The sequence below is a fragment of the Colobus angolensis genome, unplaced genomic scaffold (assembly GCF_000951035.1).
Source record: "Colobus angolensis palliatus isolate OR3802 unplaced genomic scaffold, Cang.pa_1.0 Scaffold109, whole genome shotgun sequence".
Lineage (NCBI taxonomy): Eukaryota > Metazoa > Chordata > Mammalia > Primates > Cercopithecidae > Colobus > Colobus angolensis.
In genome coordinates this window covers 6367773-6388093 of record NW_012111919.1, presented here as the reverse complement: position 1 = coordinate 6388093, position 20321 = coordinate 6367773, and the positions used below count along the sequence as shown (strand labels likewise).

The 20321-nt window shown below is 42.6% G+C and overlaps 1 protein-coding gene across 2 annotated transcripts in view; it reads right to left on the bottom strand.

Moving 5' to 3' along the window:
• FAM228A (family with sequence similarity 228, member A) overlaps positions 1 to 20321 on the bottom strand; it is a 22243-nt gene that overhangs the window by 591 nt on the left and 1331 nt on the right. Inside the window, exons 3-7 of one of the 2 annotated variants that reach the window (XM_011950935.1) lie at positions 18590 to 18658; positions 17152 to 17343; positions 13446 to 13533; positions 13176 to 13326; positions 4813 to 4954 (exon numbers count right to left, since the gene is read on the bottom strand). In XM_011950935.1, the coding sequence (XP_011806325.1) occupies positions 4813 to 4954; positions 13176 to 13326; positions 13446 to 13533; positions 17152 to 17343; positions 18590 to 18658 (642 nt within the window). Of the gene's footprint in view, positions 1 to 3689; positions 4955 to 13175; positions 13327 to 13445; positions 13534 to 17151; positions 17344 to 18589; positions 18659 to 20321 lie in introns of those variants that run through there. The other variant, XM_011950941.1, reaches the window with a different exon arrangement.

Below are 20321 nucleotides of genomic sequence, written 5' to 3'. Positions count from 1 at the left end.
CAGCTCACTGCAAGCTCCGCCTCCCGGGTTCACGCCATTCTCCTGCCTCAGCCTCCCGAGTAGCTGGGACTACAGGCGCCCGCCACCATGCCCGGCTAGTTTTTTTTTTTGTATTTCTTAGTAGAGACAGGGTTTCACCGTGTCAGCCAGGATGGTCTCGATCTCCTGACCTCGTGATCCAACTGTCTCGGCCTCCCAAAGTGCTGGGATTGCAGGCTTGAGCCACCGTGCCCGGCCCAAAGAACTAATCTTTTTGTGGTATGTACAGCAGGGATGACCAGATGTCCACAAAATGTTCTCCTGCCATTGTGGGCAGACCAGCCATGGAATACTTTTCCCCGTGCCCCTGCACCCTACAGTTAGGGACAGACATGGGACTGGGTCCTAGCCCAGGGAACATCAGAGGAAGTGACACGCCGCCTTCAGCCCGGCCCACATACACCTGACTCCCAGGAAGAACTCATCCACGATCTCTTTCCCCTTTCAGGTTGACAGGAATGAGTTCCTGGGGCAACCTCAGAAGCCAGGTGCTGAAGATGACACAGGCCCATGAGATAGGGCCCCAAAAGACCGCACAAAGGAGGGACAGCCTGCTGACCCACTGGGACGTGCTGGGACATAAGCAAAACTTAACTGCTACTGCATTTAAACCTCAGTCCACTTGGGTCTACTAGTGTAGTCCACCCAACCATTAAGGGTAGAACTGACCACAGTCACATAAGATCTGACATAAACAAGTGCGACTCTATCAAACTAAAAAGCTTCTGCACAGCAAAGGAAACAAAAAGGCAACCTACAGAAAGGGAGAAAATATTTCCAAACCATACATCAAATAAGGGGTTAATATCCAAAATACATAAGGAACTCATTCACCTCAATAGGAAAAAAGTGAATAACCCAATTTAAAAATGGGGACAGAGCTTCAACAGAGATTTTTTCAAAGCCTCCCTCCCGCCCCCCAAAAAATATACAAATGTCAACAGGTATATAAAAAGGTGCTCAATGTCCAACGTCGCTAATCATCAAGGAAATGCAAATCAAAACCCCAATGAGATGTCCCCTCACACCTGTTAGGTTGATTAGGAAAAAGTCAAAAGATCACAAGTGTTCACTTGTGTGGGACTGTTAGGTAAGAGTTCTAAATTTCTTTTCAAAGAATATGTCAGTATGTTCCACTCTTTTTGGCTTCTACTTTTAAACTTCCTCGTAAAGCAACCTTTTTCGATTACCTGCTCCACCCTGACTCATTCTGATCACCTCCTCCACCCTAACTCATTCCAATTATCTGCTACCTGCTCTGCCTTGACTCCCGCCAAAGCACTCACCCCCCCCGTCATTCTCTTTAAATTCGCCAATTGGAATTAGTTTAGCCTGTGCGGTCTAACCCTAGCCAATAGGGGACCAACACAGCAGCAGGGGCCATGTGCGTCAGGGATAAGAACCCTCTCCTCCCTTGTCCACGTGTGCGCTCACCATTGTTTCATCTGTAAGGGCGCACCTTTTATCCAGAAGTACCTTGCCTTGGGGCCGGCCACAGTGGTTCACGCCTGTAATCCCAGCACTTTGGGAGGCCGAGGCAGGCAGATCACGAGGTCAGGAAATTGAGACCATCCTGGCTAACACGGTGAAACTCCATCTCTACTAAAAATTAGCCGGGCGTGGTGGCCGGGGCCTGTAGTCCCAGCTACTCGGGAGGCTGAGGCAGGAGAATGGTGTGAACCTGGGAGGCAGAGCTTGCAGTGAGCCGAGATCACGCCACTGCACTCTAGCCTGGGTGACAGAGCAAGACTCCATCTCAAAAAAAAAAAAAAAAAAAAAAAGAGTACAACGGGGACAGTAAATTTAGATAGCCATTACCAGTTTTAGTTGGTCAACAACAATAACTAGAAGTACCTTGCCTTGCTGAGAATTAAAAAGAAAATGTTATATTCGAGGGCTATTTCTTTTGTGGTACTGAAACTTTACATATAACGGGACCCTTGTACATTGTTGGTGGAATGTAGATTACTACAGCCATTACAGAAAACAGCATGGAGGTTTCCAAAAAAACTAAAAATAGAATGACCATACAATTCAGCAATCCCACTTCTGGGTATATATACATATATTCAAAGGAAATAAAATCACTATCTTGAAGGGATATCCACACTCCCGTGTTCATTGCAGCATTATTCACAATAGCCAAAAAATGGGAACAACCTAAGTGTCCACTGACACGAACTGGTAAAGAAAATGCATATGGTACACAAACCACGGACCATTAACCCGCCTGAGAAGAGAAGGAAGTCCTGTCATTTGCAACAACATAGGTGAACGTGGAGGATGTTATGCTAAGCGAAAGAAGCCAGGCACAGAAAGACAAATACTGCCTGATCTCATACTGTCAGAGGTGTGTGAACCAGGACGCCATCTTAAATAGGAGCTGGGTAAAATAAGGCTGAAGCCTACTGGGTTGCATTCCCAAACGGTGAGGCATTCGAAGTCACAGGATAAGATAGGAGGTGAGCACAAAATACAGTTCGTACAGACCTTGCTGATAAAACAGGCTAATAACAAGGAGCCAGCCAAAACCCCCCAAAACCAAGACGACGACAACGGTGACCTCTGGTGGTCCTCACTGCTACACTCCCACCAGCACCGTGACAGTTTACAGACGCCATTGCAAAGTCAGAAAGTTACCCTATATGGTCTAAAAGGGAGGCATGAGTCATCCACCCCTTATTTAGCATGCCATCAAGAAATAACCATAAAAATGGGCAACCAGCAGCCCTCCGCGCTGCTCCGTCTATGGAGTAGTCATTCTTTTCTTCCTTTACTTTCTCAATAAACTTACTTTCACTTTGCACTGTGGACTGGCCCTGAATTCTTTCTTGCTTGAGATCCAAGAAACCTCTCTTGGGGTCTGGATCAGGACCCCCTTCCTGTAATAATATGTGGTATCTAAAGACGTCGAACCCAACCAAACAGTAGAAGGGTGGTTACCAGAGTCAGGGCGTGGGTGCAGTGAGGTGACAGGTGTTGGTACAAACTTTCCATGGTAAGTATTGAGGTAGGAGAACAGGGTCTGGAGAACAGGGTCTGGAGACAGGGACAACACCAAGGTCTGAGAAAACAGCAAGGTCTGGGCACAGGAAACCCAAGGCCAATTCGAGCTGCCTCCCCAAAGCTGGATCACAAGGCAAACACCTGGGTCTGGGGGCAGGGAACCTGAGGCCAGTTAACACACACTTCTGAAAGCGGAACCAAAAGGAAAACCCCGTCCCCAAGCCCAGCAGCAAAGGATCAAAGCCTACTCTCCCTACAACGTCTCAGATGGAAAGGGAGAGTGCCCTGGATGAGCTGCAGGCAACGCAGGGACCATCCCTTCATCTGCACAGGGCGCCAATTCACCTCAGCCTTTAATCAGCCAGGGACCAAATCCTTCATCCAGATACGGAGTAGCAGATAAGAACCTCAAACAGGGAACTTAACACCCATGAGCCCTTGCTGGGCCCGCTCCCACCCTGCAGAGCGCTTTCTCTCTTGAATAAATCCCTGCTTTGGCTGCTTCGCTCCCCGCGTTTCATTCCTCTGCTACTCTGTGTTTTGGTCAATTCTTTGTTCAAAATGCCAAGGACCTGGACAACTCATAGTAAAGACCCTCCACGAGTAACAGTAGGTTCTAGAAGCCTACTGGACAACACGGACACTACAGTTACTAATAACATACACTTGCAATTGGCTCAGAGAGTAGATCGTGAGTATTCTCACCACACACATGAAAACAGTAAATGTGAGCTGGTGGGTATGTCAACAAGCTTGACTGTGGCGAACATTTCACAATGAGTACTTATAGCAAATCATCACGTTGTACATCTTGAATATTTGAAAAATATACGGAATGAGGAGCCCCCTGTGCTCTCAGATATAATTATGCTCAGAAGAAACTGCTGAAGAGTCACAGGTAACTTACCACAGATGGAGAATCCCTGACTTCCTGGAGAGACCGGGGACAGCAATGGGACTCAGCAGGAGCTGGGTCACAAAATAGCTATCCAGGCTCACAGGCTGGAGAGCAGCAGCAGTCCCCCATCCTGTGTGTGTGGTGGTAAGGGGTGGGAGTGATGCTGTCAGGTACCGAGCCGGAGGCCCTAGGCCTTCCCTGGGAGGGTCCTGCGCCTCAGGCCTCAGGGTACGGGGCGTGGCAGAGAGAATGAAAGGGGAAATAGACCAGGAGCTGAAAACCGTGTCAAATGAACCATGAGCTCCAGATAAGAAATCTGTACTCAGAAAATTCCTAGATATAAAAATACCTTTTAAATATTAAAAAATCTCATCTTGCCCTAATTTTTTGGTATAAATTTCATTTCAAAAACTTCACACCTGTTGTGTGTGGACTAAGGAGAACACGATTTTTGGTGCAGTTTGGATGGAGTAAGTGGAAAATGGCGGGAAAGTGGCAGAAGGGCAAAGGCCCAGGCAAAGGCGCTGAAGAAATCTCAGGGGGAAAAGCCCCTGTGGCCAGGTTGGCCCTCACCTTGGAAGGACAGGATCTGTCTCCAGGAAGTGGGGTCCAGGTCCCACATTTACCACTTGTCTGAGTTTCTTCATACAAGGCTTCCCCGCCTGAGGGGCCTTGTCAGAGCTGCAGTGCTGAGCCTGAGGCCACCTGCCATTTCTCCCTCCTCCTCTTCATGCCCTTCTTCTTGGGCCATGCCTCCTCCGCCCTTGGGTGCTTATCTGACAGGGAGGGCTGTGGCGGTGGCTCATTCTGGAACCAGTATGTGCTGCTTGAAGCCCTGCATGCCAGCCCCGCCCCAGGCCTCTGCTTACCAGACCCTTCCTTTCACCCACTTTGTTCTTCTGGCTGAGTTTTGAGGAAAGGAACTGCCTTTCAAACGCAGCCTGACTTAGGTCGGTGGTCTTTTTCTCTTTTCTTTTCTGTTCCTTGTCTGCACAGATGAGCTTTTCAGGACTGTGAAGAAAAGCAGAAAAAAATTGTCTCGATTCAGCACAGATGGAATTGTACCATCAAATAGTTTCTGAAGATTAATGTATTGAACTCAATCGTCACTTCTGAGAAGGAACAACTGACCAGCCATCACTGGTGGCTGTGCCTCAATTTGCCTGCCCAGTCCGTATCTCTGCTGGCCGAATTCCTAGGGAGGTGGTGACTCGGGGACCCTTCCCCAGGCATGGCTGAGGCACCAGGTCCAGAGCCTCAATCCCTATTGCTGTAGTTGGGACAAAGGGGCTTCCAGGCAGCCTCCGAGTGCTTAACCAGAAAGTCAGGCAGGACGGCGCCTCCACTTGCCAGCACTCACAGGAAAGCACAGAAAGCCCGTGTGCCAAGATAGAGAAACGGAGCAGGTTCACAAAGAGAAGTGATGTGAGTGCCACATAGCCCCAAAGAGGCAGCCTGGCTCCAGCCTCCCAGTCGGTCCCCCGAGCAGCCTGGCTCCCTTCCTGGCTTGGCTTCCATGACATACCGGTGCTCTCTAACATATGGAGCCCCTCTCTCACCTTTCCTTTGAGAAAGACTCTGGCTTTTGTAATCAAACTGTCTCTGCCTCACCTCGCCACGTACTGTCAAGTCCTTTTCTTACTTCATCAAATAGCCACGCGAGGCATCCTCTGGGTGTATCTTCCCGGAGGAATTTCACCAGGGCTGCCATCATTTCTGCCCCAGGAAGCCTAGCCCTATCGAGGGAAATAAGCCTTCTCTTTTCTTCCTCCATTCATTCATTCAACAACCACTTATTCATGATCTACTATGCTCCAGCTAAGTGCTGGGAACACCAAGATTAGTAAGACACAGTCCGTGCCCTCAGGGGGCTCGCTGATGGAGGAAAGGGCCAGTAAGGTGCTGGAGAGTTCTGTGTCCCTGTGACAACTGCCCTCTTGCCTGCACTGGAATGGCCAGTGACAGACAGAGGGAGCAAAGGCAGGCAACAGCCTGGCAGGTCAGGGAGTTATCAATGTGCTGACTTGAGCCAGAGGTTTTTGTGGTTAATCAATCTTTCTTTTCTTTAGGTCGATGGGACTTCTGGGCTGAGGCCAGAAAGGGTGGTAGGGCCCAGATGGTGCCTCATGTGCCATGTTGAGGGCCTGGGCTTTGTCGTAAGGGGAATGGCACTGAAGGGTTCCAGTGGAGGAGTGCTGATCACTTAAAAAAGACCACTCTGGCTGCTGGGCGGAAAATGGATTGGAGGAGACCAGCCTGAAGGAAGAATACCAGCGGAGGAGCCAGAGGGGAGATGACGCCAACAAAGCAACATGAAGCCTTTGTCTTGTTGCGGGGGTGGGGGGTTGTGTAATTACTGTTGTTTAAATAAAAATGTTTGTTAAAATGATAAAGGAACCATAAAACCAGAAATAATACATAAAACTTCAAAATCACTAGGGGAAGCAGAAACAAAGTAGCACTGTTTATTCCAACAAAACTCAGGATGGGGAATGAAAACAAAATGTTGAGAGAGTATAACAGACTTCCACGTTTGTGTAGAATATAGAAGTCGGCACAGGCTAAAAGTCCTGCTGAAATAAATAGAGAAGAAAAAACAGAAAATTTACCATCAAAAATAAGAATTTTAAAATCATTAAACAGCTTTAAAAACAATTCCAGAGATGGGAGAGCCTTCAGGAATGAGTTGACAATCTCGAACTCTTGCCTTCCTCTGTGGGAGCATTTTAAATACCAGGTCACCAATATTAAGTACCAGTGTAGAGACTGATTCCTCTGTGCTTCTAGCATCTTTGGTGGATTTTTTTCTCCTCGGGTCTGGTTGATGTCCTGGCAGATGGGTATTTAACCTTGTTCTCAACATCACCCTCCCCCTAATAGGCAAGTCAAGCAATGCACTTGGTTTCTCAATGGAGGACAGAACTCTCCAGGCCCCAAGTACAGACAGCATTCCCCAAAACCTATTTGAAAAAGAATCAAGGAGGGGTGGGGAGGGGGAAGGGAGAGCATTATGAAAAATAGCTAACGCATGCTGGGTTTAATACTTAGGTGATGGGTTGATCACCTGGGTGCACATTTACCTGTGTAACAAACCTGCACAACCTGCACGTGTATGCTAGCACTAAAAATAACAAATTTACAAATCAAATAGAAATTCTAGATCTATAAAACAACTGAAAATAATAATTCAATGGATGGCTTTAACAACAAACAGACACAACAAAAGAGATTATAAAATATCTGAAACCACACATGGAAACACAAAAAGGATAGAAAATATACAAAAATGATAAGAGACAGAGAGGGAATCAGTGAGAAAATCTAAAATGTGTGTTTAACTAGAGTACCCAAAAGAAAGGAGAGGAGAATATGGCAGAGGTAACAAAGAAAAAATAACTGAAAACTTTCTAGAACTAACTGAGGACATTAACCTACAGATTCAAGAAGACCTATGAATTCCAAGTAGGATAAATAAAAAGAAGTCCACATCTAGACACATCATGTAAAACTACAAAAAATCAAAGACAATGAGAAAATCATAAAAGCATTCAGGGGAAAAGACAGATTACCTTCAAAGGAACAACAGTAAGACTAGCAAGTGACTTCTCAATTGAAAGAGTAAAAGACAATAAGATACATGCTGAAAGAAAATAACTGCCAACCTAACATTCTTAATCCTGAAAACATCCTTTAAGAATGAAGGTGAAGCCCTCTTTTCCTTTCTCCGCCATCGTGGTGTGTTCTTGCCTCCACTTCTCGCCATGTCTTCTCACAAGACTTTCAGGATTAAGCGATTCCTGGCCAAGAAACAAAAGCAAAATCGTCCCATTCCCCAGTGGATTCGGATGAAAACTGGAAATAAAATAAGGTATAACTCCAAAAGGAGACATTGGAGAAGAACCAAGCTGGGTCCGTAAGGAATTGCACACAAGATGGCACATATATTTGTGCTGTCTGAAGGTCACGATCACATTACCATATCAAACTGAAAATGTCACCACTCTCTGGAGAGTTCGACGTATTTTCCTCTCTGAATCTATTATGAATGCGTTGGTTGGCTGGGTTCAGTAATAAATATGTGAGGCCTTTCATTTCAAAAAAAAAGAATGAAGGTGAAGTCTGTAAAGGCTAAATGTTGTATGATTCCAACCACATTCCATTGTGTAAAAGGCAAAACAATGGATACAGTAAAAAAATAAAGAAATAAAAATTAAAAGTAAAAAAATAAAAAATCACTGGTTGCTAGGGGTTAGTGGGGAGGAGAGATGAATGGGCAGAGATGATTTTTAGGACAGTGAAACTATTCTGTGTGACACTGGAACAGAATGATGGATTCATGTCATTGTACATTTGTCAAAAAGCATAGAATGTACAATGCCAAGAGTGGAACCCTAATGTAAACTATTAACTTTGGGTGATAATGTAGTTTGTGCCACTGTGGTGCAGGATGTCAACAGTCGGGGAGGTTGTTTGTTGGGGACAGGAGGTGTTTGAGAACTCTCTAGGTACTTTCCACTCAAGTCTGCTGTGAACATAAAATTTGTTATGAAAAATAAAGTTAAGTTGAAAAAAGAAGGGAAATAAAGATGTCTTAAAGCAAACAGATTTTTCATGAGCAGATGCACATTTATGAAAACTGGGAAACAATATTTCTGTGTTATTTGTCATGAGGTACATAGTAGAGTATAAATGACATGACCTGAGACCTAGAATTTTCCCACAAAAGTGTGAGCACAAAAGGGAAAGTGGGGTAAAGTGAGAGAGAGAGAGAGAGAGAACGGCAAAATGTTGATGGCTGCTGAACCTGGGTGATAGGTACATAGGAATGTGTTGCACTCTCTACATTCAGAGCATTTGAAAATGTTTGTAATAAAATATTTTTAAAATGAGTCAGTGTAATTTTCCACAGAAGGGGCGCAGAGGCTCATGTCTATAAATCCCCCAGCACTCTGGGAAGCCAAGGTGAGTGGATCACTTGAGGTCAGGAGTTTGAGACCAGCCTGACCAACGTGAAACCCCTTCTCTACTAAAAATATAAAAATTAGCCAGGCATGGTGGTGGGCGCCTATAATCCCAGCTACTCAGGAGGCTGAGGCAGGAGAATCACTTGAACCTGAGAGGCAGAGGGTGCAGTGAGCCAATATTGTGCCATTGTACTCCAGCCTGGGTAACAGAGCAAGACTACGTCTCAAAAAATAAAATAAAATAAAAATGTCCACATTAACAGAACAAAGGAGAAAAAATTGTAATATCAATAAATGCATAAAAATTAATATATGTCAAAATCTATTCATGATCTAAAAAAAAAAAAACTCATAGCAAACTAAGAAAATGAATTCCTTAATTTATTAATGGAAATCTAAAAATAACGTAAAACACAAAAAACACCAAAAGTTTTCCCTTTAAAAATAGCACAAGGAAGCCAATTTTCACCACTTCAGCTTTGTGCCAGAGATCTTAACTGGTACTGTAAGGTAAGGAAAAGAAATAAAAGGTATAAGGAATGGAAAACAAGACATAAAATTCTCTTTATTAGAAGATAATATTGTGGGCTGGGCGCAGTGGCTCACACCTGTAATCCCAGTACTTTGGGAGGCCAAGGCAGGTGGATCACCTGAGGTCAGGAGTTCGAGACCAGCCTGGCCAACATGGTGAAACCTCATCTCTACTAAAAATACAAAAATTATCCAGGTGTGGTGGTGCACACCTGTAATCCCAGCTACTCAGGAGGTTGAGGCGGAGGTTGCAGGGAACCAAAATTATGCCACTGCACTCCAGCCTGGGTGACAGAGTGAGACTCCATCTCAAAAAAATAAAAAGAATATTGTGTACATAGAAAATCCAAAAGACTCTATAGATAAAATGTCAGAACTCATAATAAAGTTTAGCAAGGTTGCCAAATACAAATTCAATATATGAAATCATTTTTATTTCTATACATTACAATTACCTAGAAAATGAAATTACATATAATAATAAAATAGGAATAAGTAGGAATAAATCTAAACAAAGATCTACAAGACCTTCAGACATGGTTTCTTATCCATAGTACTTACTGACATTTGGGGCTGAGTATTCTTTGTTGTAGGATATTTGGCCACATCCCTGCCCTATGTCCCGTATCAGATGCCTGTAGAACCCCACGCCCCTGACAACCAGAAATGTCTCCAAACATTGCCAGCTTCTTAATCAATTTGATTAAGAACCACTCCTTCGGCCGGGCGCGGTGGCTCAAGCCTGTAATCCCAGCACTTTGGGAGGCCAAGACGGGTGGATCACAAGGTCAGGAGATCAAGACCATCCTGGCTAACACGTGAAACCCCGTCTCTACTAAAAAATACAAAAAACTAGCCGGGCGAGGTGGCGGGCGCCTGTAGTCCCAGCTACTCGGGAGGCTGAGGCAGGAGAATGGCGTGAACCCGGGAGGCGGAGCTTGCAGTGAGCTGAGATCCAGCCACTGCACTCCAGCCTGGGCGACAGAGCGAGACTCCGTCTCAAAAAAAAAAAAAAAAAAAAAAAAGAACCACTCCCTTACATAAAATAAGACCCACATTAATGGAGAGATAGATACCATGTTCATTGATTAGAGGACTCAAAATTGTAAAGATGTCAATTCTCCCTAAATTGATCTACAGATTCAATACAATCCCAATCGAAATCTCAAGCATTAGGTTGGTGCAAAAGTAATTGTGGTTTCTGCCATTACTTTTTTGTTTGTTTGGGAATTTGTTTGTATGTGTGTATGTCTACATGAAACGTGAGCTAATTATAAAATATATATTGGTGTATTTGTTCTATCAGGTATCAAAACTCATTAAAAAGCTATAGTAAACAAATAGGCAAGGATGGAGAACCTGGAAATTAAGTATACATAACAGCACTGAATTTGTATAAAAGTCTACGCTGCAGAACAGCAGGGAAATTATATTTTCAATAAATGGTACTGAGGAAAATGGGTGTCATTAAAGGGAAAAAATTCAACTGGGTCCCACATAAAATATATACAAAAAGCAATTCTAACTGGATTATAAGCCTAAATTTGAAAAGCAAAACTATAAAAGCAGGCCAGGCACAGTGACTCATGCCTGTAATCCCAGCACTTTGGGAGGCCAAGGTGGGCAGATCATGAGGTCAAGAGATAGAGACCATCCTGGCCAACATGGTAAAACCCCATCTCTACTAAAGATACAAAAATCAGCTGGGTGTGGTGGCGCACACCTGTAGTCCCAGCTACTCAGGAGGCTGAGGCAGGAGAATCACTTGAACCCGGGAGGTGGAGGTTGCAGTGAGCCGAGATCATGCCACTGTACTCCAGCCTGGCGATAGAGCAACACTCCGTCTCAAAAAAAAAAAAAAAAAAGGCTATACAGCTTTTGGAAAAGACATTTTAAAATAATGTATAAAAAGCACTAGTTATAAAGGAAAAGAAAAATAGGTTTGACTATATCAACATTAAGAATATCTATTCATTAAAAAATACCATTAGGAAGAGTAAAACTGCAACCCACAAAATAGGAAAAGATACTTATAACACAAATAAGTGAAAAAGGGTTTATAGCCAGAATATATAAGGAAAATCAGTAAGAAAGACCAAACATCCCAACAGAAAAAAAAAATGGCAAAAGTCTCGAACAGATGCTTCTCAAATGAAGAAACCCAACAGCCAATAAAGACATGAAAAGTGCTCAGTTTCACTGATAACGCGAAAAATGCTGTTATATAGCTACCAGCTTTACTCAGATGATAATATTATACACCAAGGGTAAAGGAGAATGAGAAGCAACAGTATTTCTCCCCCATGCTGATGGGGGTGTAAACTGAAACAGTCTCTTGGCAAAACAGTTTAATATTATCCTACAACTCAACAAACTCCACTCTGGGGTATATATCCTAAGAAATGTGGATTGTGGGCCAGGCACGGTGACTCACGCCTGTAATCCCAGCATTTTGGGAGGCCGAGGCGGGCAGATCACAAGATCAGGAGTTCAAGACCAGCTTGGCCAAGATGGTGAAACCCCATCTCTACTAAAAATACAAAAATTAGCTGGGCGTGGTGGCAGCCACCTGTAATCCCAGCTACTTGGGAGGCGGAGGCAGAGAACTGCTTGAACCGAGGAGGCGGGGGTTGCAGTGAGCTGAGATCACATCACTGCACTCCAGCCTGGACAACAGAGTGAGACTCCGACTCAAAACTAACTAACTAACTAAATAATAAATGTGGATTGTGGGAACCAAAATACCAAACTGGATCGTTCATAATAGCCAAAATGTGGAAACAACCCAAATGTCCACAACAGTGGATTGCCTAAACGATGGCATAGTCAAATACAACAGAATACACTCTGAAAATAGAAGTTAACACACTGGAGCTATATGAACAACAGAAAGGAATCTGAAAAACTTAATGGTGAGTAAAAGCAGTCACACAATGAACTACACATGTACAAACCCCCAACAGATGAATTTTATGGTATGTAAGTTGCATCTTTTTTTTTTTTTTTTTTGATGGCGTCTCACTCTGTTGCCCAGGCTGGAGTGCAGTGGCATGATCTCGACTCATGGCAACTTCTGCCTCCCGAGTTCAAGTGATTCTCCTGCCTCAGTCTCCCGAGTAGCTTCTGCCACAGGCATCTGCCACGACGTCCAGCTAATTTTTGTATTTTTAGTAGAGATGGGGTTTCACCATGTTGGCCAGGCTAGTCTCAAACTCCTGACCTCAGGTGATCCGCCCGCCTCGGCCTCCCAAAGTGCTGGGATTACAAGCGTGAGCCACCGTGCCCAGCCTGTAAATTATATTTTAATAGAGATGTTTTTTAAAGAGTCAGTCATAAAAGAATAAATGCTTTCAGGTTCTGTTTATATAAAATTCAAAAATATGCAAGATAAACTATATTGTTTAAGGACACAAAGTTAGTTGATAACACCACAGGGAGGGCAAGGAAGTGAACACTTATAAAGTGAAGAGAGCTCTGGGGCAGGGAGGAGACTGTCTTGGGAGGGGGCAGGATCCCTTTCTTGAAATGGCTGGTGATTCCACAGGACTGACTCAGGGACTTGTTAAGCTGTTTATGTTTTATTCTGTCCTCTACATATATTTCATAATACAAATGTGATGATAGTAATAATAAAACTATAAACTACTAAAAGACAAAAGTGTGACTAGTTACAAGAGCTTCAGTAGGAAATAAAGGAAGTTGCAAGTTAAACAAATATTTGTTCTGCTCATCTGTACCTGTATTTGCAAGTTTGAGTCCTGGCTCTTGCGGAGGCTTTATGCCACTCTTTTGGAATCACACGGTGTGAAGTGAAAGTGAAGTAGGGTGAGCTGGCATGCAGCCTGGCCTTCTCTATTTCCTTAAATTCTTTGATGGAATGTCGTTTTCCTACAGGAAGATAAAAAATCAAAATCAACACTCTTCAAGAACTCCAGTTGCTCTTGGAGTGAGAAGTCACTAGACAAATAGCAGTCTCAAAAAAATGAGGCCCAATGATCACAAAGCACCTGTCTCACATTGAAGACCAGTTCTCTTCTCTTCATCCACCTCTTGCTGTCTTTGAAACAGAGGATCAACAAATGGTGGGACTGTAACCTACAAGAAAAATGAGACTCTTTGAGGACCAGAGTGCAGTCTGTATTAAGCTTTTAAAATGTGTTCCACATAAAGATGGGAACAATAGACCCTGAGGACTACAAGAGTGGGAAGGGCAGGAGGGGGCAAGGGTTGAAAAACGACCTATTCGGGACTCTGCTTACTAACAGGGTGACAGATTCAATCACACCCCAACCTCAGCAGTATGCAATATACCCATATAACAAACCTACATGTATACCCCCGAATCTAAACATTGAAATTTAAATAAAGTCTGACCTAAGCATGCAAGTATGCCCTTACTGTACACCAAAGCAGCTGAGAAGAGAGGCCCAGGAATGTGCCAACCTACACAGCAGTGGAAGGGCATCACCTCAGATGAGGATGTCGCACAGAGCCTTAAATGGCTGAATGAGGGAGGGAGGGAGGGCCGCCCAGATAGAAGAGACGCACTTCTGTTAAGTGCTCTACTGTGTCATTGCATCAGCCGGTAAATATTTGTGTTGCCATTGTGTGCCACATCCAGGCTAGATCCTGTCTTCAAAGATCTCCTAGTCTAGAACAGCCTAGTCATCCACAGTGACAATCTAGTCCTGAGAGGGGCCAGCTCAGGATCCTGTAGGAGCAGGGGCAGCGCTCCTAACCCAGGCTGGGAGGACGCATGTCTCCTAGGGAAGCTGACGACTGGTCTGTAAGGGCCTGTGAGAACAGAGGGTCAGGTGACCCGAGCTATGAGTTTGTGTCAAAGGGTAGGGACATACAGAAGTATTTTTTCTCCCTGCTCCTGATAAGCCTTAGACAGAGGGACTATTTTTCCCCTCCATTTCCCCCACAGCACTCATCCCAGTGCTGGACTGAAGTGCTAGGTAAGCAATTACTGAATAAACCAGGCAGCATAACATGTACTGCCTCCAGCACCCTAGATGATGACACTCTACCCAGAACCAAAAGAATCTGTTCATCTTCCTATCACTGACCTGGCTTGGTTCTCTGGGAGAAGCAAAAGAAACCGCTTCCACCTTCAGAGCCTTACATATCTTTTAAAAAAGTAATAGTCATATCAGGTAGCTACTTCTGCTGCATGGGAGCAAAAAACTGAAACCTACATTTCTCAATTTTAACTCCTGTATTGGCGGTTTAAAAATCTGAAGACTCATTACAACCTCAAGTATGAGCTCTCACGGGCAGCCTGTGCTGAAATTCCTCCTGTATCTCCGGTAGAAAGGAGTATTCCCTCCCAAATCCCATAATCCCTGTGCTGACTTCTGTGACACTCGCCACACTCCACTGCACAAGCTGTCCACACCTCTCTCTCTCCTTCTTGTGCTTCAAGTTTGCTGAATGTGAGTAAATGAATAAACAAGTGATCACACGTATCCATGCCTTGTGCACAGTGTAAATTCCACAGGAGTCTAAACTACTCTAAAACTCAAAGGAAATGCTTTTGTAGACTTTTTTAAATAGAGAATAACTACAAGACTTCTAAAATGACTTTTTTAAATAGAGAATAGACTATTAAATAGACTTTTAAATAGACTTTTAAATAGACTTTAAAATAGACTTTTAAATAGACTTTTAAATAGAGAATAGACTTTTTAAATAGAGTTTAAAAAGAATAGACTTAAATAGTTTAAAAAGTTAATAAGTTTAAAAAGTTAATAGTTAAGTTTAAAAAGTTAAGTTTAAAATAAAGTTAAGTTTAAAAAGTTAAGTTTAAAAAGTTAAGTTTAAAAAGTTAATAAGTTTAAAAAGTTAATAGTTTAAAAAGTTAAAAAGTTAATAGTTTAAAAAGAATAGACTTTTTAAATAGAGTTTAAAAAGAATAGACTTTTTAAATAGAGTTTAAAAAGAATAGACTTTTTAAATAGAGAATAGACTTTTAAATAGAGAATAGACTTTTTAGAATAGACTTTTAAATAGACTTTTTTAAATAGAGAATAACTACAAGACTTCTAAAATGACTAGGTTTCCCCCAACTCCAGAGCTCCTAAGAATAAAAAACCAAAGAAACCTGCTCTACCCTTTTATAATTTGGTTTTTCTTCATATAAAAGGATTGTAGGCCGGGCACAGGGGCTCGCAGGATAATGACAGGATAAGGACAGGATGGACCAAGACTCTGATGCTTCCCACTCTTAAGAACAGCCTCTCTTGCCTGAGAGCTGTATGTTTTCTGGGAACCCAGCTCATACAGTTGATTTACAATGACTTTACTGACATTTAAAATCACTTGGACTTCGACACATGCCATTTCTAAGATCTTCCTCCCTATACCCATGAAATCACATTTCTGGACACAAATATAAGACTCTGCACTTTGGAGATCTGGATTCAATCTTGAGCTCTGCCCCTTAAGAGTGTGTAGGAAAACGTATTTAAGGTAAATATTCAGAAACTGTGCTCAGTAAATATTCATAAATGTTCTAATATTTCAGCTAACCTACTCTAGGGTCTCACTCTGTCACCCAGGCTGGAGTGCAGTGCCACGATCATGGCTCACTGCAACCTCTGCCTCCCAGGCTCAAGTGATCCTTCCACCTCAACCTCCCAAGTAGCTGGGACGACAAGTGCACAGAACCACACCTGGCTTTGTTTTTTGGGTACAAATGGGTTTTTGCCACGTTGCCCAAGCTGGACTCAAACTCCTGGACTCAAGCAATCCATCCACCTCAGCCTCTCAAAGTGCTGGGATTACAGGGGTGACCCACTGCACCCAGCCACTACTCTAGACATCTACTAGATATGTGGAGGTAAGAAAGAAAGCTCCAGTAGTGCACACCTGAAGTTAACAGATTTGTATTTGGTACTGCAAATAGATAGACCTAAATTCTGAAAGAGAGTCCTGACCTCAAAATCAAAAAAATCTTCAAATTAAGAAACCAAATTTTGTTGTTTTGTAAAGCCAAACTGTAGAACAGAGTATAGAAACTGTTAGTCCTAACACCTACTGGTTGGCTAACTCAGCCATGCAATAGCATTCTCCTTTGTCCACTTCCTACTAGAGAGATGAGAAAGCCACAGTGGCTTTCCAGGTCCTGCTTATGGCTAAGATTTGCCTCATGACCCAGTCCTGGCCAAACAGACCTAAGGGAAAGCTGACTAGGGGCCTCTGGGGACTCTTTTTGCTTCCTGCAAAGGAGTAGTGTAAGAGAAGAGGCCCCTGGTACCATTCCTTACCCCTCCTTCTTCCTGCCCTGAATGAAGACCTAATGTCTGGAGCTATAAGCAACCATCAGGCAAATGTGAGAATGATGGGGATAAACTGAAAATACTAAGGATAGCAGAATAGAATAGGAAAAAACCTGACATTGTTATGCTGTCAGAACCTAACACGAGACCACCTACCTCTCAATGTCTTGTGAAGTAAATGATAAATGTCCTTATGATTTAAGCCACAGTAACTCCATTAACATCTACATAAAATCATTCCTGACAAATCTAGTTCCAAGTCAACACGCCTATCCCCTCGGACCTCAGGCTTAAGAATGCAGTATGTGTATCACAATTCAATGAACTCATCTTAAATACAAAAATAAGCTGGAGACTATTTGTATAACCAGTGAAACTGTTAGACTAACTCTTCAAATTATACTTTATTTGAAAAATAAAACATCAGTACCATTTTATGTCTGTGTTGTAAATAATATTCAACATTCTCTTGTTTCATTTTTTTAAGCCCTTTATGTGAAATTACTTTTTCCATAATTCTCTGCTGAAGAGGCTCTGCAACGTTTTCAACCCATTTTTTATGTAACATCTCTTTTCTTCTTTCCTTAAAAGTATCCAGATGCTGAAAATACGTATCCAATCTCTAGTGAAGTGATACAAACAAGGAAAATAAATTATAAAGAAATGTTTCACTTATTGTCATTTGAGTAAGGGGGAAAAAAACATCTGTTCCCACTACTAAGCTCTCAGCCACATTTAGGTTGCAAAGCCCCAGTATAAGATAACTGAAGCACAGAATAAAGTACAGTAAGAGAAGCTGGGAACACAGAGCAGAAGAACTCACATAAACTTCTAAACCACAACTGTGCCTTCAGATTAAACCACATCTAACTCATGAATCAGATTAAGTTATTCCTAACTCATGAAACTCTTGTTTCTTTTTCAGGATTTCCAAGCATTCCCTGGTCACCCATCCTGTGTCTAGCCATCAGGACAAGTCTGTGACAAAACTGGTAGAGTAGAAAGCACACTAGACTGTGACACCTCTCTCTGGCCTGTGAAAGAGAGGTAATCCCATCTATCTCTTCAGATGCTTAAATGGGAATTTATGTGCACTTTCTTTATAAATTGTAAATTGCAATTCAAATGTCAAAGCTTTATTCTCTTTTGTCTGTTTAAAAGATAAGGTCTCACTTTGTCGCCCAGGCTAGAGTATAGTGGCATGGTCACAGTTCACTACAGCCCCAACCTCCTGGGCTCAAGCAATCCTCCTGCCTCAGCCTCCTGAGTAGCTAGGACTATGGTGCGTGCCACCATGCCTGGCTAATTTTTAAATTTTTTATAGTGATGGGGCCTCACTATGTTGCCCAGGCTGGTCTCAAACTCTCAAACTCCTGGTTTCAAGCAATGTTCTTGCTTCAGCCTCCCCAAGTATTATTATAACTCCATCTCTCTCATTGAAGTTAAATGTCCCTTAAGCTAATTTCGTAGTGACTATCAGTTACTGATTGGTCATAACCCTTAAAAGCTTATTTTGTTTCTAGTGGTTTTCTATATCCCCACTGCAACGTGGGAACACATGAGAAAGAGGCAAGTGTGAGTAGGAAAGAGTTTCTATTCAGTACCAGGACGAAGAGAAGGAGCAATTAGGACAGCTTCTCAGATCCCTTCAGGACAGAACCAAGTGGGATTAGGGACCTCTTAGTGATCCTGCAAGAAGGGGGCATGACCTCAGATCCATGTCGTACAAACAAGTAAATTACAGGATCCTCATTCCCCCTGCAAAATGAATCTCTTGGATCATGGTGACATGACTCTTGGCCATGTCGTTCTGCACACTCTTGCTCCCCTAGAACACACTTAGAATGCAGCGTGGAGCCAACTCTTACCTTCACAACAGAATTTTCTCTAAATAATATTGCACGTACTGCTTCATCAATGTCTTCTCTAGCTAATACCTAAAATTACAGAATTGGATATTAGGCTGTAAATCCTGAAGAAACAAACTACAATGACGAAACTCAGTGTACTTTACCCAATAGTTTTAGCGTAAATCTTGAGGCTTATTGTGTAACATAAATACATGGAAAACTTCTAAACCCATTCTCCATGAACCCATCCACCAGGTTCAAGAGTGATTAATTCTGAGTCAATCTTATGTCATCTAATAAATCTCATTTTTCAGCCCCCCCACCCAGACTATTTTAAAACAAATCCCTGATAGCATATTATTAAATTATGTTTTAAAGCACTAAAAAGCTTACCAAAGGAATCCTCTTTTCAGGCATTCAGTAGGTGTTTTTTGTTTGCTTTTTGAGACAAAGTCTGGCTCTGTCACCCAGGCTGGAGGGCAGAGGTACAATCTCGGCTCACTACAACTTCAGCCCCCCGGGTTCAAGTGATTCTCCTGCCTCAGCCTCCCAAGTAGCTGGGATTACAGGCACGTGACACCACACTTGGCTAATTTTTGTATTTTTTAGTACAGACGGAGTTTCACCATGTTGGCCAGGTTGCTCTCGAACTCCTGACCTCAAGTGATCCACCCACTTTGGCCTCCCAAAGTACTGAGATTATAGGTGTGAGCCATCCCACCCAGCCAGTAGGTGTGTTTTAAAGAGCCCTTGAAGTCTTCCGCCTTTTGCTAGATCTCTTCATAAGTCAAAAACCACAGAAAATTCCCTTTAGTTCAACTAGTCCAGAGTCTCAGAGCTAATTAGTGGGAGCTCATGGCCTCCAAGCAATATCATCCACATCTAGGGACTTGCTGTTTCCATTATGAGTTTGGGTAAAGCCTATGCATTTTAATCACCACTTTAGGGCTTTTTCAGTTGGATCACTATGAACTAATCTCTAGCTTTTATTCTTATAGGACTAAGTGTGAACAAATGAAAAGGTAATAAAAATCCAGTAGCTGGAAGAGATAAACTATTACATTAAAAATTATTGATGAAAAATGATAAAGGTTCTTAGAACTGTTATTCAATTTCTGATTCTTCATTCTGTTCTGCCACACTGAATGCATCACAACAAACTAAACCCCAAACTCAAATACCAAATCTGTGAATAAGAGAAATCTCAAAAATGAAAGTTGTTTTTACCCATATATTTAATAGCTTCACATGAGACCTAAAATGACATTCAAACAGCTGCCCAGGTCTTCTCTAAAATAAAGCTCTTTGTAATATGAAGAGGATCTTGCTTTATAGCCTTCTCAGACTTATTTTAAGATGACAGGCCAGGCAGGGTGGCTCACGTCTGTAATCCTAGTGCTTTGAAGGCCCAGGCAGGATTACTTGAGTCCAGAAGTTTGAGGTTACAGTGAGCTATGATTGGGCCACTGCACCCCAGCCTGGGATACAGAGCAAGAACCTGTCTCTAAAATATTTTTTTAATTAAAAAGAAGATGGTAACTGAAAAAGTATGTAAAACAATTCAACATGTATCCTGACACTACAATATAAATTTAGAATCAATCTATTTATTTGGAGAAGCAGAAACACGTTGACAAGCATCTTGGGAAGTCACCTTCTTTTTTTTTTTTTTTTTTTTTTTTTTTATTATACTTTAAGTTCTAGGGTACATGTGCATAACGTGCAGGTTTGTTACATATGTATACTTGTG